The 27,603-nt window shown below is 32.9% G+C and overlaps 5 protein-coding genes across 11 annotated transcripts in view; 1 reads left to right on the top strand and 4 right to left on the bottom strand.

Annotated features, from left to right (window-relative positions):
* The window catches only part of LOC128887837 (rho guanine nucleotide exchange factor 12), a 38,338-nt gene extending 20,335 nt beyond the window's left edge, over positions 1-18,003 (bottom strand). Inside the window, exons 1-16 of one of the 5 annotated variants that reach the window (XM_054144213.1) lie at positions 17,490-18,003; positions 12,201-12,436; positions 11,157-11,206; positions 10,849-10,906; positions 6,140-6,378; positions 5,398-5,619; positions 4,539-4,784; positions 3,663-3,944; positions 3,448-3,537; positions 3,267-3,380; positions 3,075-3,173; positions 2,911-3,003; positions 2,651-2,844; positions 2,266-2,555; positions 1,984-2,163; positions 1,824-1,880 (exon numbers count right to left, since the gene is read on the bottom strand). In XM_054144213.1, coding sequence (XP_054000188.1) covers positions 1,824-1,880; positions 1,984-2,163; positions 2,266-2,555; positions 2,651-2,844; positions 2,911-3,003; positions 3,075-3,173; positions 3,267-3,380; positions 3,448-3,537; positions 3,663-3,944; positions 4,539-4,784; positions 5,398-5,619; positions 6,140-6,378; positions 10,849-10,906; positions 11,157-11,206; positions 12,201-12,372 — 2,386 coding nt within the window. In that variant the 5' untranslated portion in view covers positions 12,373-12,436; positions 17,490-18,003. Of the gene's footprint in view, positions 1-1,823; positions 1,881-1,983; positions 2,164-2,265; positions 2,556-2,650; positions 2,845-2,910; positions 3,004-3,074; positions 3,174-3,266; positions 3,381-3,447; positions 3,538-3,662; positions 3,945-4,538; positions 4,785-5,397; positions 5,620-6,139; positions 6,379-7,324; positions 7,435-7,604; positions 7,799-10,848; positions 10,907-11,156; positions 11,207-12,200; positions 12,437-17,489 lie in introns of those variants that run through there. The other 4 variants (XM_054144214.1, XM_054144218.1, XM_054144216.1 and 1 more) reach the window with 4 other exon arrangements.
* A 909-nt stretch (positions 18,004-18,912) lies between these two features.
* On the bottom strand, positions 18,913-21,491 carry LOC128887982 (tectonic-3). Its single transcript, XM_054144529.1, has 5 exons — positions 21,156-21,491; positions 20,800-21,033; positions 20,565-20,724; positions 20,286-20,482; positions 18,913-20,186 (listed from the first exon to the last, which is right to left on the bottom strand). Exons 1-5 carry the CDS (start codon positions 21,489-21,491, stop codon positions 19,104-19,106), a joined length of 2,010 nt encoding a protein of 669 aa, XP_054000504.1. The 3' UTR covers positions 18,913-19,103.
* Positions 21,492-21,584: 93 nt separating this feature from the next.
* LOC128887983 (B9 domain-containing protein 2-like) lies at positions 21,585-22,600 on the bottom strand. 2 transcript variants are annotated; one of them, XM_054144532.1, is made up of 4 exons: positions 22,392-22,600; positions 22,201-22,311; positions 21,856-22,116; positions 21,585-21,771 (listed from the first exon to the last, which is right to left on the bottom strand). In XM_054144532.1, exons 2-4 carry the CDS (start codon positions 22,286-22,288, stop codon positions 21,593-21,595), a joined length of 528 nt encoding a protein of 175 aa, XP_054000507.1. In that variant the 5' UTR covers positions 22,289-22,311; positions 22,392-22,600; the 3' UTR covers positions 21,585-21,592. The 2 variants fall into 2 exon arrangements, with proteins under 2 accessions (XP_054000507.1, XP_054000506.1); XM_054144531.1 differs by having other exon boundaries at positions 22,201-22,600.
* Positions 22,601-22,660: 60 nt separating this feature from the next.
* On the top strand, positions 22,661-25,368 carry LOC128887562 (trafficking protein particle complex subunit 13). Of its 2 annotated transcripts, none has more exons than XM_054143589.1 (10): positions 22,661-23,142; positions 23,268-23,436; positions 23,627-23,711; positions 23,865-23,992; positions 24,069-24,192; positions 24,299-24,395; positions 24,462-24,688; positions 24,762-24,862; positions 24,969-25,128; positions 25,193-25,368. In XM_054143589.1, the coding sequence occupies exons 1-10, from the start codon at positions 23,100-23,102 to the stop codon at positions 25,283-25,285; spliced, it is 1,227 nt and encodes a 408-aa protein (XP_053999564.1). In that variant the 5' UTR covers positions 22,661-23,099; the 3' UTR covers positions 25,286-25,368. The 2 variants fall into 2 exon arrangements, with proteins under 2 accessions (XP_053999564.1, XP_053999565.1); XM_054143590.1 differs by having other exon boundaries at positions 22,663-23,142; positions 24,981-25,128.
* On the bottom strand, positions 25,314-27,373 carry LOC128887568 (GPN-loop GTPase 2). The gene is made up of 7 exons (XM_054143601.1): positions 27,213-27,373; positions 26,951-27,058; positions 26,553-26,862; positions 26,257-26,462; positions 26,060-26,174; positions 25,790-25,985; positions 25,314-25,672 (listed from the first exon to the last, which is right to left on the bottom strand). Exons 3-7 carry the CDS (start codon positions 26,671-26,673, stop codon positions 25,432-25,434), a joined length of 879 nt encoding a protein of 292 aa, XP_053999576.1. The 5' UTR covers positions 26,674-26,862; positions 26,951-27,058; positions 27,213-27,373; the 3' UTR covers positions 25,314-25,431.
* Positions 27,374-27,603: the final 230 nt, after the last annotated feature.

The following is a 27,603-nucleotide window of genomic DNA, read 5'->3' as shown; positions in this document are numbered from 1 at the left end:
TCTCTCTCTCTCTCTCTCTCTCTCTCTCTCTCTCTCTCTCTCTCTCTCTCTCTCTCTCGCGACCACTCCGTGTACATGCACGTATCTACAGGGTGTACGCGATTCCGATCTTCGAAACCCTCCCGGCGAACCCCTCGAGGAACATCGAGGACAATCTTTGCGTTCAAGATATTGATGTACTCGAGGCCGCTGTTAACCCTCTATCGCTTCAATTTTCTCCTTATCTTTCGAAAAAGAAATTATTTTTTGGATATCTATGCGTTTAGAACTCTTTGATAAACAGTTATATTAAGTGAAACATCGATCTGTGAGATTTAATAAAATTAATAATACTAATAAATATTAAAATTCCTTCTTTTATCAAACTCGCAAGAAATCTACTTTTAAAATTCAATTTCTAAAATATCTGAAATATTTTCGTAATTGAAACTTGAAACAATGTATCATAGTAGTTATTGATTTGTACGTGTGCATTGTTTGCACAGTGAAAGAGCAAGAACTCGTAGAAATGAAGCGAAATTTTGATATAATATGTAAATATACTGCCTTGAATATATTAATTAAGGAAGTTCCGGAAATTCTAAAAGTACTCCGAAAGCAAGGTTTTTGATTAAAATGTATGACTACACCCTATGTATAAATACACATGTATGGTACGAAAGTTTCAAGCCTCTTTTCGTGGTTTCCTCTTCTCTTCCTTCCTTCCTTTCTTTCCTCTACAATTCAGTAGGAGAGAGTAGAACACAACACGTTTTGCGAAACTTCCTTATCGAGAAGTATGATTATTATAACAGCACAGCTCGATAAAGCCCACCTACTCACTGTTCCAAAACTAAACCGTGAATAATCGATCATGTGTCCTAATACTGACGCTAATTTTTTTTAAACCTTTCATTGCAATCTTTCTAAATACTTTCTTTGCGAATAAGAATGTTCCTCCACTGATCTACGTGCTCTCACGTAAAAGTTACATCGAGGCAACACGTTATCAGTTCCAAAGAACGAGAAGAGAATGTCGATAAAGAATCGTTCGATAACACTGTGACAAACAGTTCCACTATGGAAGACATCGAATGGAAATTTTGCACAACCTCGAATATTTCATTCGTCACTGACGCGCAATTTGAAGTATGTTTTTCACCAGAAAATAAATTTCACCGCTGAATTATAGCGAATACGAGAGCTGCTAACGAGACAAAAACTCTGAACAATGGCTGACGTGATCCACGTACGTCAAAGACACGCCTCGTTCGAGATGAAGACAGTAAACTTTTCGATAGCGGATAACGTTAATAAAAAGGAAACAAATGTATGAGCTGTATTTGCGTAATTGAACATGGCGTTTGTAAATATAAGCTTCTACGACGATGCAAAACAGAAGTTTGCAGATTGGTAACGAGAATCCGAGATTTAAACAAATTTATTTCAATTCAGTTAACTTGATTAATAACTTTGCTAATAGTTTTGCTAAATCATTAATTATTTATATTTGGCACTAAAATGTTTTGTTACATCCGCGACGGCCTTGTGGTAAATTCTTGTCGAGATACTTTACTATTATTAAAGGCATGAGATTATCTTATGCGTGTCGTACATAAAACGTAAATTTTATTCTCGGCATTGTGCCATTAAAATTAATGGCATTTAGCGAATTATCTTGCTGCGTGAGTAATAAACCGATTAATGCGAATTGGCGTATTCTTATCGCAAGTAAAAAAACTTGAAGGAAGGGAAGATGTTTATTGTCTTCTGATTGTTTTAAATAAATAATTCGTATGATACTGCGATGTTTAAAAATAATTTAATGCGAATGAAAGACTTACCATTTTCTCCATCCGTCAGTGCACCAGCATCATCTTCGCTCTTCTTAAGTTTATCAACTGTAACAACAACAAATATTCTATTAAACAAAAGGTCAGAATGATTTTGTATCGATTCAATTTAAGAATCTGTTAATGGCATTAAAACGTTTATATTACTTACCATGAAGCATATGATTTTGAGAATGATGGTGATGATGCGACGAGGGAGGTTTTCTTTCAGGAATAATACGTTCCATCAGCTTGCTTATGCGTTCGTTGACTCTTTCCTTTCTAACCAACGGCCCTGGACAATTTTCTTCCACCACGCGAACACACTGACGATGTACACTTAGAGAACAATCTATAATTGAAATTACGTCGAGTTTTCGTTAAATTTTTACTGTGACTTTTATTTGAAATCTATTGCATAAAGAGTACATCGTATAAACATAATTGTACTTACCACTACATAAATATCCTTGAGGTCCAATTCCACCGATGATAAGTTGACAATGATTACAATAAGTAATAGTGAAGTACTGATTAGCTACAAAATGATGACCTCTGATTGTCATTTTTCTTGCCTTCCCTGTAAGCAAGCGTCCTTTGAAATTCGATTTATCTTTTGCAACAAACGTAGGTACTCGGTCAAGCGATACTGGTCGAACTTGGAAAATTTTTGTCAATATTGTTGCTAAGCCCGCTACTGTTGTAAATTGTCGCAAATCCACGTGTTCTTTCTCTATATCTTCTCTGAAAATTTTCATAAATATACGATAATGTAATACCAAGCATCAACGTCAAAGGATAAGAACATGTATTATATAAATCTAAATTAATTGTCATACAGGTAAGGCTCCATCTTGGGTAAGAGGTATGTTTCTATGATTTTTGTTTCTCGTGCCTTGTCAGATACACTTTCATCCAATTGAGCGTCGCTTGGACCAAATAACGTACCCAATCCAGCAGTTCTCTTTTGTTGAAAGTCTGCAAGCTGCTCGTTCAGTTCTTCCTTTGCACGTGTTCGTGCTTTCAAAAAGATCTGCCGAAAGCATAACATTTGACAAAACTGTACCAAATGAATATTAATATATAATTCATTACATACTTTTCGCAAAATCTCTTCCTTATCAGATTCCTTTAAAAGAACATCGTCTATTTCATGTGCTACATTTTCGTCTACGTTATGCAGACGGAGAGGCTAAATAAAGAAGTTTATATTAAATACATAACTTGAGCGACAAAATGAATATCTTTTTTTAAACTACTTACTGCACCAGGTACTAAAAAACTAGAATGAATTTCATATGCCCACTTCCTCATTTCCTTCGCATTGCCTTCTTTGTACAGATCCGTTACTAAATAGAACAACTACAATGATATGAATACTTTTAGATAATGAAGCTTACAATCAATACTGTAAAAACACAGTATCTGTGTACTAATATAAGACGTGGTACTCACCAGACTGGAGGGATCACTATTTGATAAAACGTAATTAATAAATACAGAAAGGTGTGCGTGATGTCCCCATAATCGAGATAAAGATTTGAATGGACCGTGATCTTCTAATTGACCCTAAAATGGTTTTTAATTATAATCAAATAATATTATTAAAAAGGAACCTTTGATGTGTAGAACTTACAACTTCTTGGTCACTCATATCATCATCTTCCATTGACATGATTGGCTGCTGTAATGTTGGCAATCCAGGAATGCTTTCATTTAAAAGAGTCTGTAAAAGAAAAAAAAAATATATTTAGTTAAATATCATCCCAATAAATATCGTCCCATATCCATAAGTTCGGTAAGAATGATTTATTTAGCAGATCCTGCTTTATCGTTAGATACGACACTTACATCGTTTACAGTAGAATTAGTTGTATCATTTCCTGGACTAGCGGTTAGATATGGTGGAGGTGGAGTTCCTGGTGGAGTGATATGAAGTAATTCTTCTATATCAATGTCACTATGCCTCACATGCCTTGGAGGAGAAAGATCATTCATTGATTCCGATGCTATTAAACGTCTACTAGCTTCTGATGGAGAAATGGTTGTAGTTCCTAGTTGTTCTGGACTGGATTTTGTCCGTTGGTGCTTGTTGAGCGAGTTCGAGGAGCCTAAATTCGCACCCTGTGAAAACTACAAGAAAGTTCGATAATAATTAAAAAATTATCGATAACCGTAGACTGAAGTATAGAAATAAAGTAAAAACATTGTACAATTAATTATGCAGAATAGTAATAAAATACATAATATGCATATAACCACTAAATCGATCTTATAAAATAAACAGTGCAATCACAGAAATTACTGCAATGAAAGACATATTTTTAAAGAGACACCATAAACTTCTAATGAATTACAGAAACCATACTCCAATGCATTTCACAACCATACTTGAAACGACATTACTTAATACAATTTCATATTATTCAAGCAACACAATATCAATGAACAATGAACGTAGTTTATATTAAATATAACGTTTGCCATAACTGCACATAAACCTATTTGTATAACATAGATACTATGATGAGGTGTGTGGACTGAAACAAATGTAGAGTTAAGTATCGTAAAATGGTTTAAAAGCTATTACAATTTAAAACTATGTAATTGTTCAATGGATAAATATGAGTTACTTGTAGAAGTATGCACATTACTATGTGATACTTTTTCTTTACCATGCATTTGTATAAATTATTTATTTAATGACTTAGTGATTAGACTACTTACAGAGTTAGGTATGCCATGACTGGTGGTTGAGGGCGTTAAATGAGTCAACAGTTGACACTCCAGCTCCAACTGGGCTACGTTGTGTGTATTTGTGGGAGGAGGTCTAGGAGGCAATGGTGGTGGAGACAGGCTTTGCATGGACAAGGATTTACGAGATGGTAGAGGCGGTGGTACATCACCACTGCTACTACTTAAAGGTGGATAATAGCCCGGGGAACACGAGGTGTTTGTTACCAACGAGCAAAGCTGTAAGACACAACAAAAGCTGGTTAGATAAAGTTAGCAAAAGCTTAAATACATCCCTACACGACCGATTTTGAAAATCTCGATTGCAATGCAAGCACACCTTGTATAAAAATTACATTTGAATAGCTTAAAAGGGAACATGTACAGAAGCATAACATAAGTTTTGTCGTTTCTTGCTGTTTACCATCATACACTATAAGCTATTAATATACCGATCAAAAATTAATAATAAACTACTACATACGAAATCAGTGATAAAAAGAACTATAATTATACTTTGATCATTATGCCTTAAAAACATAAACACCTTATTAACATCATGCCGAGCAACTATTTTATACAATGAACAGCATCAGCTCGAACTGTCAAACATTGACATAAAAGCAAGGCAAGAACAAATGTAAGAGTATAATAAATGTTAATGAATTAAGCATTAAAACGAACTCATATTTAATGAATAAGATTATGAATCATAACAGGATATTTATATTATACGTATAAATGGCTAATTTACTAATATAAAATTTATGCACTACATTAGTAGAATGAACAGAAATCTTAAAAAGTATTTGAACAACGCATGAAAGCACACCAAGTAAAAGAAAAATCAGACCTGTTCGTTAGTAGTAATCGCAGTTAGTTGATCCTGCAAGGTGCGCACCCTCCTCTCGGCACCTGCCAATTCTGCTTGGAGTGTTACAATGTTGACATTTCCGCTACCAGTGCCGGCCTTTGCAAGTTCACTTCGAAGCTTGTCAACGTAACTTTGTTCCTTCTCCAACATAAGCTGGAATGTATGAACGCGCTGTGTTTCCAGCTGGCGTTTTTTCTCGTGCTGAAACATACACAAAAAACAAAATTATTAAAACTAGTAGTAGATTAGGTGAAAATTAACTCCGCTTTTCAATGCCTTGCCCAGGGATGATACGCAGAAATTTATACGTAGAAATGAGGAATGTTATTTCGGCAACACTTTTTCATAAAATTTCGAAAGATAAAACTCCGTAACATTATCCACAAGACGCTGATTCATGGTATACTTGGGAGCGCCTTGTCGTTGAAATATTAGTATCGTTACATTAATTTGTGAAATATATTCGACGCATGCTGTGCGTTTATTCATGTAAACACGTGCTATGAATAGATAACATTTCCGGTTTAGTTATAACAGAAATGAAAAAGCTTGTTCAGGACATATGAATTTAAATAGATGTAAATATTAGTATTAGTATAATAATTTATGCAAAATGAAATATTGATATTATTACGTTAACGTATGCCAGGAATGCATAATATTCGCAGTGTAGAGAAACGAAATCTAGAATGTTTTGTTTTCGTCAGGTGTTTTCACTTACATCAACCGGTTGAGGACCCGTGATACGCGCGTTACACGGTGCACCGGCTGGAGCAGTCGACGCCCTGTGCAGAGAAGTGGCTGGCTGCGAGGGCGATACCATCGTTGTACCGGCTGACAGACTGACTGGCCGCTGATGCTGTCCACCCGCCAGACCAACCTGTAGCCCCGTGGCCGTCGTCGCCGCGCTGCTTGTTGCGACTGGCTTCTGCTGCACCGTCAGTACCACCTGCGTCGAAGCTGCAACAAGAGTTCAAGGACGATGATTAGTCACCTTTCGCATACCTCTGCCGGTCCTTCCCCCGCGTTTGACCCTCCACCTTTCTTTTGAGAACTGCTCGCGAACAATCACTACAGACGCTTTTTCTTTCAAACGGCTCGATATTTTCGCCGATTTCTCCCAGTAATTACAACGCGATACCCTAACGCGAACATCTTCATTTTTTCCGAACTGACGAAATCGTTTCTCGTGTCCGCGAATTTTTGAAATTCTTAAAAACTTCGTCTTTTTGTTTGTCGAGGAAAAAATGTATGCTCAATTGGAGGTTCGAATGTATAGAAAGGTGTATAAACGTTTCATCCAATCTTGGAAATCAAAATTCTCACGTTCTTGGTAATGAATGTAACAAATTGGTGATATCTCGTAATGAATACGTTGCATTGTCCTGGATATATTATTCTCGTTCATTTCAATACAATCTTTGCGTTACTTGTGTTCTTTAGATTTTTAACTCGTCGAGTGCGATAAGCAATCGCGTATCTATCCGGAAACTCAAAGTCCTTTGCACGTTGTTGGATCAACAAAAGATCCGTTAAGAAATCCCACAGCAATAAGCCGAATATCGTGTACATCGTACCGAAGATAACTTTGTATGAGATACAAGATACAATCAAGCGTTGCTAAGATTTTCCTGAATTACGATTTAAATAATGAAATTAATAAAAATAATAAACCTCTTAGAGAAACAGTCACCGGTTAATTTTGTATCCTCAGAAAACGTATCGTAAAACGTGCCTGACTTTGGAATACACCCACTCCAAAACCGTACACTGCAAATGTTTCATTACGTTGTCATTCATGTATGCAAATGAGTTAATTAACAACCAACGCGATTCGGTAAAAAAAATTTGTCGGAACAAATTTCAAACGAAATTTACAGAAACGATTTCGAAAGCGCATCGATACCTTGATATTCTCGACACTTGTTGTCTAAACAAGCCCAGTGACCGTGCAAGAATTCCACGTGCAACATATTTGCATGCTCGAGTAATCAATGTATACAAACATCATCGAAACAGCATTCAGTTCCTTGCGATAAATATGAAATTAATCACCGCTGCGAAAATCGCGCGACACACTAGAATCAGACTGCATTTAAATGAACGATTAGAAAGCTGATATCATCACAGCGAAATTATATAATTTGAAGGATCGTGAAATGCATTTTAGGAGCAGTTCAAAGTACCCGAATACGGTTTCGCGCGTGCTTTCTTCCAAGCCTGCCTCAGGTCGTACGTGGTCGGCGTCTTCATATAGACACAAATTGAAATAACCACGTTCGAAATGGATCGATTTTCGGATAATCTCGTCTCGTCGATCAGAGTTGAAATTCGACGGTATAGTACGCGCATCGAGAGCCGCGTCGACTACGAAACTGCGTAAAATAATGCCGACCCGAGGCGATCCGAGACCAAGAAGACACTCGTACCGAGAAACTTGGCCCCAGGTGTGTGTATTAATATGAATGACGAGATTCTTATGTTTACACGCGCGTACGACTAATCTTTCAATATATGACCAGGCCTCGTCATTCGACTATACTGCAACACCTTGGTCAATCCGTTCCTCTAATATTATCGTCCGCTTTTGGAACCGACTCGAAACGAAACCACCACTAAAGAAAGCCTACTTGCTTTCCTCTCCTCCAAAACTTTCTATGTACCATTTACAACACGTATTTATTCTTCTAATTATAACACTTTAATTGTGATTATGCTTCACCGATATTACTATTCGATATTACTTATAATACTTTCATTTCATTCAAAACATTCGGCGTACTATTAGCAAGATGTATTTATTATTCTAGTTACAAAATTCTAATCGTCATTATGCTTTGCAGATACTATCATTTGTCTTTAGATTCTATCATTTGAATTGAGAACATCACCAAACAAAAACCTGGAATCCTTTCTTTTTAGAACGTCTAAAATATGTAGCAGCGACGTACAGTAGTTTTCGCTATAGTTGGATGTAACAGCGTAACCTTTTCACTGGTTTTACCAGAATCCTTGTGTTGGTATAGATCTCGGGATAAACAATTAGGGACGCGTCTGTGTGGAAAACTCCGAATGAACGATTGAGTCAGCTGTAAATGGCACTGACTTGGCGGTCAGCTGCGAACCTACTCGTATTCAGCAGGCGCCTTTCCTCGTAAAACTATATTTATTTCAACAAGACTGCGGTTTTAACGCGATTAATCCACGTCGGAGTATCCACGTTAATCCGTTCCACGCTTCGTTACGTGGCACATTTTTCATAATACGCTAAATTTATAGAAACGACCAATTTTGAATATTAATAGTTTGTCTATGAGTAAATAATTCCAGGATTGAAATCATTTTCTTATCGTACGTATTTCAAGGAAGACATGTTTACGTGTTCGAATCATAATATCCCGTGTGAGTATGGTCTGGTTTTTATTTACTGAAAAATCATCGTGCGCGTCTGTTTTAAACATTCATAGATCTAGCGAAAGCTGGACACGCTTATAAGAGCGTTATGAAACGATTAACTGGGACAGTTGCCGTACTTTGGAATATTATCAGATTTAGGCGCGTAAAAGCGTCTATTCGAAGAGACCGGTGCACGTCAAGCACAGCTTTTCCAAAAATTTCTCTAACACGCGACCCCGATGTACGTATGTACTTGTAATTTTATAATTAACTGTAGAAAAACGCAATAAAAATAGTTAATAGTCCTCAAAGCTTTTTTTTTTTGTAACTAGCACCCTTATTTAGAAAGAGTTTGTAACTTAAAAGCTAACGTTAACTTTTGCATACTATCAAAAGGTATAATGAAAGCCCAGTCTGTTTTATAAAATTAAGTTAATAAATAGTTAATAAATAAATCAAGTTAATAAATTCAACGAGGTAAACATTGGAATTAAAAAGCCTAGACTCCCCAGTGGATAAAGCATTAAAACCCAATTTCTTACTTTCCAAAAAAGGAATGCTTTCGCTACCAAATCCTGTGAGAGCGTCGAATCTTTAATCACGTCCTGTTAACGAAACTTCCTTTGAACAGAGTACTGTTCAAATTACTCGGATAAACATTTGGCGTTCGACTTCGTTCACGCGGAGCTTGACACGTTACACAATTTTGCGAAATAACCACAGTTGAGGCGACGCGGAGGACTGAGCCTGCATCCATTGTGTTGTACCTGAACGGTTAGAAAGAGGAAGACAGAATTCTATGAACGGTCACCGCTATAAACTCACATGCTTACATCACTGGTAACGTCGCCGCAGAAACTCCGTTTCTGTCGGTGTGTCCGAAGTAGTCACCGACTAGACGCTCGGAATCTTTTTAAATGCTCTTTTGTTACATTTTACGTAAGTGAGGTGCGCTAACATCGAATGCGTCGTCGCGTCGATACGATTCCGCGATAATATTAACGGATGGAAAACAAAAATTATGGAAACAAAAATGACCGATAAAACTTTTTAAGTACACGAACGCTCGTTATCTTCGATTACGTACTGCACTTTCCTGCGGGCCTACGTGCTTCCAGATTTTTGCGCAATGTTTATAGCGCAGCGCAAATTAAATTGCGCTGTCTACTCGAACTGATGAAGCACGCTCGAGAGTTCAATCTCGATGAAAGCTCGGCTGGAAGATATACCTGGAAGCTTTCGCGGGGGAAGTGAGAAAAAATCCAAACCGACATGAGATTTCTACGAAAGTAGGCGGGGTGATTGAGTTCTTAGAGATAGACGTAATAATTACACTGCGGATATTTATGTATTTCTGGAAAATAAATGGAAATATGGAGAAACCTGTGAGAAAATTAAATAAAAACTGTCCTCTTCCTTTTAAATAGTTACTTTATAAATAATTATTATAACGCGTTTTGTAACAATACCTTTGACAGCTATTCTTTCGAAAGTAGGGGTTAACGACCTACAATACGGTACATTAGAGTACACCTACCCTAAACGATTAACAATCAACGACACATGAAAATACCAAGCAAGGTATGGGTTACCCTCTGTGAAGTTACAAGCTTCCTAGGCAGAGTACGTAAAAATGCTCAATCGACGAGAAAATTCTCTCGCGGTGGAAAAAAAAAAAAAGTGTTCACCCTTTGTACTCTCGTGCGAACACGCAGAAGGTGGAACTTGTTGGGGACAAATTAAAATAAAAGTTTTTTTAACTAAGAAAGAACCAGCGTTCGTTGGCCAACGATAATTGGATCGATATTAATAACGCAAGTAAAATATTATTAACATATCTACGGGTATGATACATACACAAATTTAGAATAAAAAACGCTAAATCTGTTATTGGCAAAAAAAAAAAATTTATTTTATCTCGAAACATTTACGCTGACTTGCTCTTGAAATAATATGATCCAATTCATTGAAAATAACAGAGAAAAGGAAAAAAAAAAACAGGTCGTAGAAAAGAAAGAAAGTATGTAAACTTACACTTTATGAGCTGTACAACGTCTGTGTGCGTGGACTGCATTACATTCACGCCGTTAACCTGGAAATACCGATCGTAGTTATAAATAGTGTACATGTATGATTGTAAATAAACGTTCCACAAATACAAATAATAGAAAGTTGCACGTATCACGAGTCATTAATAATTTAAATTTACTCAACGATTCATTCCTCGAGAAACTGCGAATTGTAAAATTTACCGTTGGGTGTACTATTTTTATAGAATGTGTGTTTTTTTTTTTTTTTTTTTACTGTTACTTTACAATAATATCAATTCGAAATAAGCTCACCTTGATTATTTTGTCGCCCGAATGAAGGCCAGCTCTCGCGGCTGCACCGCCTACAACGCATCATCATTGTACTTAAAATTTGTTATGATTATTAGTAACAATTTTCTAACGACGCTTAACAACAAGGACTGTTTGGTCGCTAACGTTTCTTAAAAAATTCGCACTTTATGTCAATATTCCACTAAACTTTCATATTTTTTGTTTAAATTACAGAATTATCAGCGTAGTTTAACTTGATGAAAAAAGAAATATTTTCTTGCGCGTAATTTTTCTTTCGAAACGTTCCAGAAAACAGTGAAACGGTTTCATCGACTGAGTAATGTATAAAGAGAATTTTCTCCAAAAGCCATTTTTGTTCCGTGTAATTAAGATCACGAATATTTTTCCTAGAAGAAAGCATACGCGTTTTCCTACGTGAAATTAGAAACTCTTTACGCAAATTGAACAAGCTGCGAGATATCATTTGTCGTTAAACTAGTTAATTAGACCATTTTGCAATAAGTGTTCAAACCGACGGTCATTCGGTGCTAATTTGTTCTGCACGCGGCAGGCAATTATTATCGTAAAACACGGTAATTATTTATCGTAGTTATGGCTACTGTTACAAATTACGTTAACAAATTACAACGATAACACCAAGATGACTAAAATAAAAATAAAACTGGCGCTGTTACAACAAAGAATCTAATAAAATAATTGATCTGCAACGATACCTGGGAACAGTAATGGCCATGTTTTGGTTGAAGGGAAACATTAACAAACGCTACCTTTGCCCCGAGCAAAATAACAATTCACTGTTCCAAACTACTGATACGATCACGTGACTGGTATAATCGACGAAAACGAGGTCCGATGGAAGGGACACTGTTTGCGTTTAATATAAATAACGTCGAGCGGTTAACTCGCGTAACGTGTCGAGGTTTACAAAGCGAAATGGTCACCTTACCGGCCGACACGGTGGTACGAGAGAGTAGATAGTCCTCTAATTGGTTTGTTTGAACGACAAAATCGATTTCTCGGTATCGCGATTATACAGTAACACACCTTCTTTCACAGATTGAACGTAAACGGGGTTATCGCCGGAGACTTTCATCCCGTATCCAGCCTCGTCCTTGTAGACGACGAGGGTGGCGACGGGTGCTGCTTCGACGGTTCCACCCCCGGCGGCGCCCCCGCCGCCACCGACGCTGCGTCGCAACGCCGCCGTTCCATTCATCCCTTCTTCGATCTCCGCCTGGCCTCCCCTCACCTCTGCCCCGGCTGCAGCACGATTTTATGACCTGTAAATGAAATAAAATCAACATCAACCATACAGCTATCGACGACCCGCAATGTGTCTATGCATAGAGTTTTCGAAACTGTGGCGAAAATAGTTCAACAACGGTTTATCTCAATCTTTTGTTCTGTGAATTCCTTCTCTGAATTTTGGATCGTTATGATTCTGTTTAAATCCTTTATACTCGTACCTATACATAGTATTTTCACCATTTTATGAATACGCAATATTTTCTTGCAAATATGATAAAATAATTGATATATACACTTGGATCGTTACATTGTAACCAGAATGATTTAATCTTAAAACCATTATCAAAATACAATATCGAAGTGATTTATAAAACAAAGAAAACTTTTATATCCAGAACACAAATATAACGATGAACATAAAAAGTACACACTTTATTCTACCGTGAAGATGATTATAAAACAAGAAATCGATAGTGTTCGATAACAACTGATTATTTAAGGCCTTCAAATACCACGTTTGATCGTTCATATACAAGGATGAAATCAACGTGTTAATATTTATTAATTTTTTGTGCTTAGTGTTATACAACCTGCACACCCAAGCTACAAATACGAGCTAAAAGAAATGGTTAGTTTTCTGTTAGAGAGAAAGACTGGGATAATGATTCAAGGCTGCAATCCACTTTCAATTGGAGCCCTCGGAGTATTCGAAACATTAGAGTTGCTCGAAATTCGAGCCGAGTGAAACCCGTTTCATTGAACCCAGCCGAGTACTCGACCATTAGAGTAATAATTCCAGTAGCTCGATTATTAGGGTAACGCAAAAAGAACCGGGTATCGAAGATATTTAAATCGAGTGCAATTATAATTACTGTAGCCAATTATTCGAGTTGCTCGATTATTTTCGAAATGTTCGAGTACTCGACTCGAACTCTACTTTCGACATTCTTCATCATAGTTACCGTTATAATTAAACTGCGAATTTGTATGCGGTTATAAGAAATTCGAATTTAAATTACAAAACGATTACACGTAAATAATTTTAGCCTAACGTTGGAAAGGTGCATCTTTTAAACAAGTATGAACAATTAATGAGGAAGAATGAAATTGTTTTTCCAATTATACATATAATGAAAAATGTTTCATTTAATCGATACAGACTCCAGGTCTCATTTCGTGGAAATAGGGGTGCAGGATTTTGCGGAGAAACAGATAAGAGGAAGAATATACATATGTACATATAGCCGACGACAGGCATTGATTTTGTAGGGCTTTTGAAGACCATTGGTTGCATCATTGCCTCCTCAACCATGAGAAACCTAGTGGCTGTTTCTTTGGAAGAGTCACGTTTTCACAAGTTCTTGAGCAAGTACTATATCAAGGAGGTATGTTCAATAGAAATTAATATATAGTGTCAGAATGGCCTTGGATAATGTAAAATATTAACACTTTAACTTTGGGCTTACTTGGAAAGTATGGTCTACATATTATTAAAATTTTTCTGGAAAATTAATTTCTTTAAAAATATCGAATGCTGCAATACTAAATATCGAAGGGTGATCTGTCAGTATTAGAAAATTTGTTGGAATGAAGAATAATTGTAACCTAAATTAAAAGCGATGCCTCGAGTTAGATCAGTTTCAAATACTGTAACTTTGAAAGTAAACTAGTATCTAAAGTCTACTAGAAGGAGTTGTCAATGTTCACCTCTCGCTAGGAGTTTGCAGAATATTAAGTTTGCGTGCGATAACAAGAGGCGAAAGCCACTCCTCAGTTTCCCAATATACAGTGTTTGTAAGTACATATCAAGATACTAATCAGCCATAAATTACTCGAAGTTGAAGGAACAGTGCGACAAACATTGAAACTAAATACAAAAATGATAAACTATTACATTGAATCCATTACTCCGAACAATGAAAAAATCGTACAAACAGATATTTTCATTGTTCAGCTATTTAATATTTTTAAGTTATTTTTAAGTCATACGTTTGGTAAAAATATTGCTTCGGATATCGCTTGGACTCAATTTTCCGAGTACAGTTTAATAAAAAAGGGATACTAATTAAAATAATTATTATACCTTGGAAGTATAATTACTTCTTAATTAATTCAGGATGTTTGATCAATTACCGCGTACGAAGCTAATAAATAATAACGTCCCCTCATCAGCGGAATTGTCTCTGTCGTTTGCTGTTTACTTTCATAAGCCCCGTAATTGCATAGGACTTACATTGGTACTTAATTATTATTTACTGTCGCAACAGCTAATATTTCAAAAACCTATGTATGATGTTACACATTACTTTAAAGCCGTTTGGTTAAAGCGGAATGTATCAATATCTTATTTATTTAATTAATACAAGTTTGAATAATCTATTAATTAAAGTTAGATTTTTTATTTAATTAGAAAATCATTTGCTAATTAAGGTTGGTACTAAGTAAGGTGAAACTCTTTGAACAAACTGCTCACATTCCATAATATCCTAAATACACTCAGTAAAAAGATCTCTGCACACCTCATGCTCGCTACTCTAACGGGACACGTAATTTTCATTCAGTTCTGCCTAAGACAAAGCTTTGGAATTCGGTAAATTGTGCAAATTCAGCATTGTCAGGCTCAATGGACGCCTAAAAGGTTGAAAAAAAAAAAAAAAAAAAAAACGCAAATGGATTGTGAGAGTTGTGTAAAACCGAAAAATACAATGTAAACAACATACCATGATAGTACGAAGTTGAACACTTAGAATTTATTGATTGCATAACGGACCAAAATGATTATTTAAACATACCAAAACACAAAAGATGATTATTATATATCAAAAGATAAATAATAATCACTTCTAAGCGATTGGATTACATCATTTACTATTTTCACAAATATTAATGGGTTACATGTTAAGAGCATGTTTCAATATCAATACTATATATAGAATATATTTTATGCTTTCTCAGTTATTTCAGTAAAACATTGAAAGACTTGAAGAGGTTCCATATTGATGACTAAAACTCATTGGAACATCAATGATGTGTGATTAGCCGCAGTTAAGAGTTTACATTCAATATATCATATTTCTTCAAGTACAAGTTTATATGTCGAAGCGTTTATCGTATTCGCGTCGTTACAATTAGTAGATAAGATCTCAACTATCTTCAATTTTTTATCAAATTTTTATCGATATAGGTTTATACAACTTTGTACAGACATCAAAAAGTATTCGATAGGGTACTAATAGCTCTTGGAATAAAGCAAGACGAATCCCTAATTAGATGCATTCTTCACGCTTCAGCGACCGAAATCTGGTCAGTGAAATTATTTTCAATTTTAATTAATGAAATATTTTGCTTGACGATTTTTCCTCCATTTTTGTATATGTATTTATATACCAATACCGCATGCTTAGCAACTATTACATAAATAAGTAAACAATTATTAACTCTTCTTCCACTAGTACACTAATTCTATTACTAAATTACTTTGTAAATTCCTAAAGAGAAAATTGATTTGTTACCATATAAAAATTATGCACATTTTCCATTAACAAATTTGTGATTGCAATTGTTGATTATTATTGCTCACTAGTGTGGTAAAAAGTGCGTAGTATTAAATATTTGAAGTATACTCGACGAGAAGATTTCTTTATGTGTAAACGTAAAATGGTGAAACGTTACTTAAAATTATACGATAATTAATTCTGTATAAATAGTACACTGTAACATCAATACGCTGAAAGGAGTTAACGCACTCTATGTAAAACACACGGATGCCTAGTTTCACGAAGGACGATTAAATATACACGCAACATAATTTATCTTTAGTTTAATCATAATTACTGACAATTTTAAAAACTCTATTGCAATTTTGCTACGAAAAAATATTTTAACGTAGAAAAATAGTATCGTAACATACGAAAAATAAAAATTGCCAAATGTAATCAATAGAAATCGTCAATAATTTTAATTGTTTTCAAATACCCTCTAAGAGACCTCGCGGTGATTATAACTCGGTAGAAAAAGAAGAATTTCAATGTTAAGATATGTAGAAAGGTACTGGCAGGTTCGTGTAAGTTTGGTTAGTATTTTAGTCATAACTTCAATACCACATTCGTAATTTACATGGTTCGTGTCAAACGTGAGCCGAATGCTTTCACGGCGAATTTTAAACGAATCCTACACATTAATGATATTCCGACCAATTTTTCAATTTTTTATGGATTCGTAAGATATCAAGATTATCGACATATTGTCCCATTCTTTCGCAATAAACAGATGCTATAAATACGTTTGCTTCTTATCTTATGAAAAACGAAAATTGTACGTAAACAAAAACGATTATTGGTGAGCAAATTTATTAGCATAATTTACTTGTATCGAGTTCACGGTATCACACTCAGCATGCTATTAACAAAGAAAAATTCCAATTTTTAACAACGTATAAACTATTTTCTTACCCAAATTTTGAAAGATTATCGAATGTGATGTAAATCAATGCTTCTGCAATAATGTTATAATTTTCACGGATATCTATCTTGGAAATTACTTTAAAAGAAAACAATGATTTTAAAACAAATTAGATTAAGATGGACCTATTAACCTGGAGTATCTTCCATGTAATAGCGAGTTATGATTAAATTTCATTACCAATGTTACTGCCATGTTAGTTTGCACGATCTTGTCCCAGAAACACACGACGTTTCGCGTTAAATATCGTAAACAATCGAATTGTTTAAACGGCAAGGATTATTTGAATTCGATTATAGAAATCGGGGTTCGTCGTGTCTTACAAACGGCTATTACAGAACGTGCGAAGAGAAACTGTGGAATTTTAAGAAAATGTAAAACAGTATATGACAGCAAGCAAAATTCGAAGAATATGTCAGAGAGAAACTAAGAAACCGTATATGACATCATGTTAATCGATATAACAGGTTAATAGGTCAGTTGGTTCTCATGTATCGTGAACACGAACAAAAAAAAAGAAAAAGAAAAAAAAGGACAATCGAAAAAAAGAGAAAATACACGGATCTAAGGTTTCAAGAGTGACTCGCGGATAGGCGTACCGAAGAAGACTGAGTAAATACATACCTTTCATTTAATTTATTTCGTAGTGAAACGAATCTTGTGTGAAACACCAGAGACGGAGTAGAAGCGCAACAAAGCGAGATATCACTTCACCTTGGCACTATATTCCACGAGAATTATATCACAATTGTCATAACAAAAGAACACATATGAACATGGCTGGTGACGGGTAATTATTCTGCCTCTAGCACTTTCACGGCACATTTTGATATCTCTTGATAATACATGATAAGGTAACGATTCGATAAAAAAGGAAGACCCCTTCTGTGTTACTTATGGAAACGTGCGTGTACCATACGCGGATACGAAGGCACTAATTTTTTTTATAAAAATGCACATTCGATCAAACGAAAATACACTACTAACAAGTGTCAGCCATCTTGTATTGGAGCGAAGCACAACCCAACGTCCCATGGTGCATCACGACAGCTGCAGGAGTAGTACACCATACACCCGGTAACACGAACTCGTGCCGACTAAGGGGAGAGTTACTAGCTTTGAGCTCTGAATACCCCTTCCCTTGTACTGGTGCAGCAGGCGCTTGACGCATGTGCAAAATTAATTTCTATACATTTAGCGTATGCTGTTATACACGACAGATCGCATATCTGGCTATAAAATAAAAATACTCTGTTCAAATCGTCGATATAACATTTGAAACAGGGATTCAACTATTAACTAATTTATCAAATATATCTTCTTATGTTTACAAAATTAATTTGACGTATTGTAACCTATGCATGACAGGTCTCATGATCTGTTATGAAGTAACAGCGATCTGTCGATACCTTTGAGGCCTGTAAAGTTTAATATCCACTTAGACGCCATGTAAATCATCCGTAAATATATTAGTAGGAACCATGGACCCCAAGAATATCTAGGAATATCACACATGATATAACCTATTTTTGTAGCGCCTTTCAGAGTGTTAAAATGAGGATTTTTCAGAATTAATTCTGTTACGTGCCACTATGCTGGACAGTAATAATGAGTACTGGAAGTAATAACGAATATTCAGTTACTGGATAATATGCGAATAGTTGCATACAAATAAATGCGGTTGCAAACGAGACTGAAATGTATGCCAGTGTGCTATGAAGTAGTCAGAGTTAGTGACTTTCTCCTTACATGGCACAAATCCATATCCCAAAGTGTATCAAGTTTACACTAGCGAAATTTTAAAGTAGAAACAAAGCCCACGTGATTGGCAAATTTTCTCATTGGTTAAAACTTTATAAATCATTTTCAGCCAACTGTGACAATTCTTTTCGAATATTTTTCTTTTAATAGAGAATTTCACAAATTTAATTTATGAAATTAATTTTATATTTGTTTTCTGAATATTGTAAAAATACTAAAATACTGTAAAATTACAATCTTCATATAAAAGGAAAATAAAATATTATAAAATATCCCAAGACACTTTAGTTTAAATTTATTTATTTTAAATACGTATATTACTGAAATATTGTTATAAAATAGCAGTAATACTTTTTTAAACTTTTCACTCTGTCATATACAAACATGGAATTATTTTTGGTATGATATCAGTACATGTCTTACACATATTTTTACTATTTTTTCAAAAATTTGTGCTGGTGTAATAATTACACGAGATCAATAAAAGGAACTGTGTATAGTTACAGTGAATGTTACAGTACTTATTAAAAATATACTTGATGTAATACATTTTGAACTACTTAGAAAAGGATAAAAAAAATCATAAGGCAAGGTGAGATCCAAATTAGGACCTCCTACAAAGTAATATTTGGATGGCTTCGACACGTCATGGAATGTAACGAAAGTAACAATATCTACCTTAAGTGTGTTTGTACAGTTTTCAGTCAAACATTTTGACCATGATATGTTAGATTCGTTAGAAAAATTAATACCTACTCCTAATATATTATAATTAGTCAAAGTCTCAGGTTTAGTTAAGGCAGAATACAAAATATTGAACTGTACTGAAGTTGTCAACCCTAAACACTGTAAATGGTCATTGATTAAGTTCCCTGTCACAATATTCTGAGGTACTCTACCAAGTAAAATTTGTACCCAATCAGCTGTATCATTTCTGGTAAAGTTACCTGACTTTGAAACATAAATACTGTATTGATCAGTTTCAGTGACATTAAACAAAGAATCTTTCATCAAGAAATGCATAGTACGATTTTGTAATTCTATACAAGATGAAGTATTAAAGTCATCAATAGGTAAGGATACGGAGCATCGTAATTTAATGTCTTCTCCAAAGGTAATGGTATACCTGTTTATTTCGTTGCATTCACCACCTTTTCTGGCTATAGGCAATGTCAAAAAACTATCAGTTTTATTAAAAGTAATAGTTTTCACGTTATTAGTCTTATTTATTTTTAAAGTACCAATGACTATTGGTTTCCCGAAAATATAGCCAGGATTACCGCTAAGAGAAAAACTCTTTTCCTTATCCAGTTCAACCCATTCATAAATTACTTCAAATTGTTGATAAAAACTTCGAGAAACGTTACCTATATTAAAATATACATTAACACTATTAATTCCTATTGAACCATTGTGAACAATCAAATATTTCACTCCAGTTACAATATTGTAACATGTTCCATTGAAGCAAGATCCTGATGCAGTTGTAGTATTACATATTTGCCAAGAATGCTTACAATAGTAATTAGTTAATGGTAAACATATATTCTTGGGACAAACCTGTAAATAGACAATTTTAATTTATGATTTTTTAGAACATAACAAGCATGCATTAATTGATAATATTACATTTTTTAAATATCACTATTTTATTAGTACCTGATCTAACATCTCAATGTAGGTCTCATTTAATAAATGAGGAGAAGTAATAACGGTAAAATTGTTAAATGCCATTGGAAAGAGAAATTCATTTGTATTAATTAGTTCAGTTTGCAAGCATTGCTCTTTCCATTTACGAAGATATTTTAAAGTTTTCTTGAATGTACACAACTCAGTGAACCCAGACTGTGGCAGTTCTAAATTGCATCATAATAAAATATTTCTTCAAAGGAATTTTAACATTGATAATGATAATGTTATATATACAATAATACATACCAAAAGGTTGAATGTAATTGTTGAGTATTCTCCATATAATGTCACCATCTTGATAAAGACTTGAAGTAGTATATTCAGGTACATGTAATTGGCCTTCCCAGTTCCATTTTAATCTATTTGAGGCCATTGCTTCGCGTAAATCCTTCTCAGTTTTTATATCCTATACGAAATAAAACATTTATAATGTCAATATAACCTAAAAAAATTTAATTTATAAAATATATTAAACTCTTACCAAATCACTGTTATCGTTGTACGTAGGTGGAAGATTGTCATATAAAATACAAAACAGATTGTTTGCCAATTTTTCAAGTATGAATGGAGTGTTATTTCGTTCTATAAAATTTCTATTGTAGCAGTAACGTTTATCATATAATTCTGCCTGATGATTTTCACAGTGTGAAAAAACTGTTAAATGGAAGTCATTGCAATCTTTGTCGCAACAGCAATTAATGTCGCAAGAAGATGTCTGTAATGTAAATAAACCAAAATGAAATTAATAATAATATACAATCATTTTTAACCCTTAAGCCAAAAATTTTGTAACAAGGTGTTAAAGTGAAAATAAATTATCATACAACACAAACTTACTGTTAAATCACATTCACAAACATCAGACTGTATTTTATGTACAGTGTGATTTCTTGTTCCACTATTATACTCAATTTTAAGAGGTGTTTGCATAGTTGGTATTGTTTGAACCTTTGTAATTTGTGTTGAATATGTAGAGTCACTAGTGCTAACACTAGTTGAGTTATGAATACTTTCAACTGTAGTGCTCAATGATTCTTCTGATGCATTTTTTTCTATTAATTCATCACATTCTGTTTCATTCATACATGTAAATATGTCTTCAATTTTCTTTGAAAATATTAATTCATAGCACATCAAATAAAAAAACATTACTACAGATATCCTTGTAAACATGTTGCCAGTTTTGAAGAAATTTTACACATGTAAGTACATCTAATCATAAGTATTTCTACTCAGTATTGTTTGGCAATAAAATATGTTATCATAATAAATATTTACAAATGGCATCCATATTTTTCAAAGTTTCGAGCAAGTATATGCAACTCGATCTTAACTGTACCCATACTTTGTGTAAGTAACTCAAACCTATCCAAAGAGTTAACTAAAACACTTGGTGATTTTAACTGTAGAGTTATTCCCAAAAATTGATCTCTAAGTCTATCTTTCCAGTTACCTAAATAAATAGTCATATAAAAATATAATGTTCATAAAATACACAAACAGCATTTAATAGTTTTTGAGAAAATATTTAACTTACCAATTGGTTTCCATGTGTGACATTCTATAGAATGAAATCCAGGGGATAAAGGAATGTTACAAACACCATAAGATGTAAATAATATTCTTTCGTGAGCGTCTCTGCAAAATATTTGTAATAGAAGTTTTGGTGAATTTTGAAGAGTTTGTGTTGTATAATGCAAATCTATTGGATGATCCCAAATTGGTTCATTAGTATATAAATCACAACTTTCTTGTGTTTGTCCTTCTTCATAACCATTTAAAACTTTCCAACCATTACCTGTAACAGAAACAAAAACATCACTATTTATAAAGTAACGAATAAATAATTGATTATACATCCAATAATATATAATTTCATTACCAGCATGAAAACTCCACTTGCATAGAAGTCGTTGTTGTTTAAAATCTTTTGCAGACGAAATTTTACCAATTATATGCAATTCCGCCATTCCATAAGAACATATTTTATTTCCTGATTAAATATGTGATTGAATAAGTACAATATTTTAAACTTATAGAAATTTTATGATTGTACTTTCTAATACAATTTACCGCTATTGTCCCAGTGGAATACGTATTACTTTATTATTCATTTTTATAGCAAATTGTTTTCACTGAATTAAATATTAACTGAACTAAAAATATTTTAAAGAAATCACTAAAACTTAACCAAAGTTTTAGTTCAAATATCCGTAATTCTACAAAAATACGTGACAACGCTTTGACTCATAAGTGCATTAGTATACACTATACACACTCATAACACGCAAATCAACACGCTATAATGCGGCATTCACATTCTTTGATACGCCCTCTTTTGAAATTTTAATTCAATCATGCGTTCTAACACTGCTACTGATATAACATTTTTATTATTATTATAATGTTGAAATCAGTTTGAACTTTTGTCTCGAAAATTTTATTTACTTTTTGGTCAACTTTTTAAAAACTGAAAACATTATATTACTTTGTCTCCTAGCTTTGTAATTTTTTTAAAAATGTATGTTTACAGTTACTAAAGTCTCTAAAGACCATTTTATGAATATAAAGAAAGATATTTTAAAAATTGTTTAAAAACTGATCTGATAGTTGATATTTTTCGTGAAACTATCGATTTTATAAGTCGAATCGAATCGAATAGCATATACATGTATAAATATATTATAGGTTATGTTTCTTAATTGACGTTTGACAGCTACTGTTACTTTACTCCAGCAAAACTTTATTTTCTTACTTTGTCACTTACTATCTGTAGTTCAAATGGAAGCTAAACCGAAAGGTGAACATCTGCTCGCATTGAAAGGTGACAAAAACAATTTCTTTGTAATATTAAATGTATTTAGAAAAATGTGTGTTTAATTTGTTTTAATTGAAATATTTAAAACATAGACAATACTGCTAACTATGCATTCAATGCAATATTTTCAGTGATGAGATTAACACGACCCACTCTTGCAAATCCAGTAGTTGTTACTTGCGATTCAACAGATCTTCCTGGTAATACATTAAATAATGAACTTAAAAACGATTGCACTGCTTTACAAGGAATGGAAACTCTCGCAGTAGGGCAGTTTATGGTGTTACCTCAAAGTTTTGGGTATGTATATGCTTGTCTAAGAATTGCTGTTATTAAAATTAAATATCAGATTCATTGATGTTTTGAAACATACAATGACCAATATTGGTATAACTCAGAAAAATTATACTATTGTTACTTTTTTATTCAGTAATGGCTTAACAAAGTTTTATATAAAATAATTTATTATTAAAACTGCATTTGTTTTTAGGAATATTTATTTAGGTGAAATATTTTCAAGCTATCTTTGCGTACATAATGGTAGTAATCAGTTGGTGAAAAATGTTACTGTTAAAGTAAGTAGTATGTTCCCATGTTTCAAATATAAAATAAATCTTGAAATCTTAACTAATTTAATAATTAGTAATTATAAAATTATAATAATATTATATAATAAATATATATGTATAATATTTATGAATTGCTCTTAATAATATTTCATACTATAGGCAGATTTACAAACAAGTACTCAAATTATTTCTCTTTCTGGTAATAGTGGAGGGATGAAAGATTTGGCACCTGACAGTACAGTTGATGAAGTAATACATCATGAAGTAAAAGAAATAGGCACTCACATGTAAGGATATACGATTAAAAAAAATTCCACTGTTTAATTATGATGTAAATAAATGATTAATGCAAATACATTCCAGACTAGTATGTGAAGTAACTTATACATCTTCAAATATAGGTGCCACTTCAGAATCGTTTAGAAAATATTATAGACTTCAAGTAGTAAAACCATTAGACGTAAAAACAAAATTCTATAATGCAGAGGTAACATTTTTAAAATAATAAATTTTACCAATTTGCAAGATATATTTATTTAATTATTTGAAATAAAGATAATTTGATAAAGTTTAATGAAAGCATTTTCTTCAAGTCGGATGAAGTGTACCTTGAAGCACAAATACAGAACCTTACAGCAGGTCCAATATGTTTAGAAAAAGTTTCCCTTGAATCATCTCATTTATTTAGTGGTGAGTTTGCTATATATTATTATTTTAACTAATGTAATTGTAAATTTCCGTAATGAATTTCTTCAGTATCAACGCTGAACACAAATAAAAAGGGAGAATCCATTTATGGATCAGTAAATGTATTAGATACTGATTGTAGCAGACAATATTTATATTGTTTAAAACCACAATTAACATTATTAAAAGATTTAAAAATGATGCATAATGCAACAAATATTGGAAAATTAGATATTGTTTGGAGAAGTAATTTAGGAGAAAGAGGAAGACTACAAACAAGTCAGTTACAAAGGATGGTTTGTTGTCATTTATTAATTGTTTTGTAATTAATAAATTCTTTAACAACTCATTTACATTTTAATTTTTTAGGCACCTGAATATGGTGATCTAAGAGTTACTATGAAAGATATTCCTCTGAAGGTTTATCTTGAACAACCAGTTCATTTTAATTGTCATATAATAAATACATCGTAAGTACTTAACATGTATGAAAGAATAGAAATAAAATAAAAAATATAATTTTGTTGAAATATAATTCATTTTTAAAATTTGTCATAAATTTTACGAATGATGAAGCTGTTTTTGTAGAGAAAGGAGTATGGATTTGATGTTAAGTTTAGATTCAAGTAGCTCTATTGCATGGTGTGGAATATCTAATACTAAAATAGGAACATTAAAATCTGGAGCATCAATAGATATTCCTTTATGTTTGATTGCATTACACAGTGGTATTATTGTAAGTATTAATACATAAAAATTACTAAAATAATAATATAGTATTAATAATTACAATGTTGTAGACCATCTCTGGATTAAAATTGGAGGATACATTTTTAAAGAGGACATATGACTACGATGATTTAGCACAAATATTTGTCAATCAAATAGATTAGTTAAGGATTTAATAAATTATTAAAAATATGCTTGTTAACTTATTGTATTCCTTTTAAAAATATACCAAACATATTGATGATTACACTTATGCATTTTAATATAAAAAGACATAACATTTACTGAATTATGTTTTTATATAGTTTTTTTATTTGAAATACGAATCTATCGAGGACATTTTTTCAGTTTCACTTACTGCTCCTACAGCACATGCAAGTAGTGTTTGGACATTTTGAGGTTCATTTCCACCAAAAATGTAACCATTAGCCTTGTCCACTGCATTTTTAACTTGTAGTAACAATGCTTGATTGGAAATATCTAATGGTATAAAACTGACAAGACTATAATCTTCTACCAGAGATACAAAAGCTGCATTTAGTTTCTTATACCTAAAACAAAAACATTTTTAATAAAATTTCAAACTTCTACACTTTGAAGATTTTTTGTATAACTTAGAGTTCTTATATACAGCAACTTTACATAATCTATTTAATGAGAAAACTTACTTCGATGTAAAAGGATCTTCATCGAGTTTATCCAGTAAATATTTTAAATCAAGTACTTCTGTATAAAAATCTATGTTAAAATCTAGATGGTCGCTGAATTTTTTCATTTCATCAAACTTTGTCATAATATTAACATGTGGTAAACCTAGCTTTAACATGGTTGTTGTGCAAAGAATTAAGGAGGATAAATATTTACCTATAACACAAGACATTAGCATGAAACAATCCCAAATTTTACATAAATTTATTTATAAACGCAAATTGAATTACCAGCATCACTGCAATGGTGAGAATCTACAAGATGTACACTGCATAGTCTTACTAAATTTTGTTCTAATTTTTCAGTGATTGAACTAATGGATGTATGATGTGTATATAATTCAACCTGTTAATACATATTGAATTGCATCTCAATTATGGATAAAGTTTATAGTATGTATATATACACATATTATTTATTTATATACCTGTCCTGGACAGTCAAAAATGAGATAGTAATCCTTCAAATTTAAAACTTTTGTAATTAACCATTTTACATTAGCTTCTAAGAACTCCATGCAGTAAACTAAAGCTCCATTTGGTCCAAGACCATAATGTAACATTACTTCTTCGTGTTTTATTAACTCAGATATATCTACTGTTGGTGTGTACTCCATGTTTTCATTTGCAGGATCTAAAAACATAAAAATAGCGAAATAACTGTAGGAACTAAAAAATTTCAAGTTCCATAACTATCAATTAGTTGAACACTGTTAGTTTGTACCAATATTAATGATAGCAACTTTCCTGCCAAGCTTTTCTAAAAACTTGGACATAGCATGACAATATGTTGTTTTCCCACTTCCAGGTGGGCCAATAACTAATTGACCAAATATTAAACTCATGATTGTACTCTTGTTTTATAACATCACCATGGTTTAATTTTATTTATAGCTGCAACAATAGCTTTCAAAGTATCTAGTTCATAGTCTTTTAAACATATTGAAACCAATAATGATTTATCTGCATCTATTTGTTCTGCTATATATCGAACAGCTGCCACAACATCAATATCATCCTTTCCGAATAATACCCTAAAATAAATATTTATTATTTACTTATTACATTACAACATAATGTTAATGTAAGATATAGTTTCATAATGATTATGAAATTACTTACTTTGTAGAAAATATACTGTTATTAAACTGAGGTAGCACAGATCCTCGAGTTACTGTTATCAATGAACCAAACTTTTTAAAATGCGTTATAATCAATAATATACGATTGCTAAAAAAAGATGTAAACACATAAATATTTTATCATTATGAATGCATAAGTTTTTTTTAAATTATACAAAGTAATTTACATATTAAATAAGTTATTACTATGAAGCATTAATACTTTTATAATTAGAAGTAAACGGTATTTATTATTTTATTACCTATAAATCTTTAAAGCAATATCAGTATGATGACCATGAGTCACAATGGCACAAGCATAATTTTTCATATTTTCTATACTTATGTATAACTTACATTATAAATAAATAAATGAAACGATTTGTGCTTATTTCATGCAAAACGGTTTTTCTAACTGGACAAAATATAGGGTATAGGGAATTTATATGAATTGATTCAAGTCTCTAGATATATGTTCAGTTCTGTAAAGCAGTGATGGGCAAAACCCTAGGCTTCGAATAAATTTGAAGTTTGCTGATATGTTTGTCTCGTTTCCTCTTTTGAAAAATTTCCTAAGAAGGAAACGAGACAAACATATCGGCAAACTTCAGATTTATTCGAACCCTAGGGGTTTGCCCATCTCTGCTGTAAAGT

The sequence above is a fragment of the Hylaeus anthracinus genome, unplaced genomic scaffold (genome assembly GCF_026225885.1).
Source record: "Hylaeus anthracinus isolate JK02 unplaced genomic scaffold, UHH_iyHylAnth1.0_haploid 11989, whole genome shotgun sequence".
NCBI lineage: Eukaryota > Metazoa > Arthropoda > Insecta > Hymenoptera > Colletidae > Hylaeus > Hylaeus anthracinus.
This window is presented reverse-complemented; position numbering and strand designations above follow the sequence as displayed.

Bases quoted from the DNA above. Each gene is read 5' to 3' on its own strand.
- LOC128887568 (XM_054143601.1), bottom strand. From the start codon at position 26,673: ATGAGTTTAATATTTGGTCAATTAGTTATTGGCCCACCTGGAAGTGGG. The intron at 26,463-26,552 runs GTACAAACTAAC...TTATGTTTTTAG, and splicing joins AGTTGCTATCATTAATATTG to ATCCTGCAAATGAAAACATG. The intron at 25,673-25,789 runs GTAAGTTTTCTC...TTTTTGTTTTAG, and splicing joins GAAGATCCTTTTACATCGAA to GTATAAGAAACTAAATGCAG.
- LOC128887562 (XM_054143589.1), top strand. From the start codon at position 23,100: ATGGAAGCTAAACCGAAAGGTGAACATCTGCTCGCATTGAAAG. The intron at 23,437-23,626 runs GTATGTATATGC...ATTTGTTTTTAG, and splicing joins GTGTTACCTCAAAGTTTTGG to GAATATTTATTTAGGTGAAA. The intron at 24,396-24,461 runs GTGAGTTTGCTA...GAATTTCTTCAG, and splicing joins ATCATCTCATTTATTTAGTG to TATCAACGCTGAACACAAAT.
- LOC128887982 (XM_054144529.1), bottom strand. From the start codon at position 21,491: ATGTTTACAAGGATATCTGTAGTAATGTTTTTTTATTTGATGTGCTAT. The intron at 21,034-21,155 runs GTAAGTTTGTGT...TTTACATTACAG, and splicing joins TTTGTGAATGTGATTTAACA to ACATCTTCTTGCGACATTAA. The intron at 20,483-20,564 runs GTATGTATTATT...GATGCAATTTAG, and splicing joins CAATTACATTCAACCTTTTG to AACTGCCACAGTCTGGGTTC.
- LOC128887983 (XM_054144531.1), bottom strand. From the start codon at position 22,288: ATGGCGGAATTGCATATAATTGGTAAAATTTCGTCTGCAAAAGATTTT. The intron at 22,117-22,200 runs GTAATGAAATTA...TTTCTGTTACAG, and splicing joins CAAGTGGAGTTTTCATGCTG to GTAATGGTTGGAAAGTTTTA. The intron at 21,772-21,855 runs GTAAGTTAAATA...CTATTTATTTAG, and splicing joins TCACACATGGAAACCAATTG to GTAACTGGAAAGATAGACTT.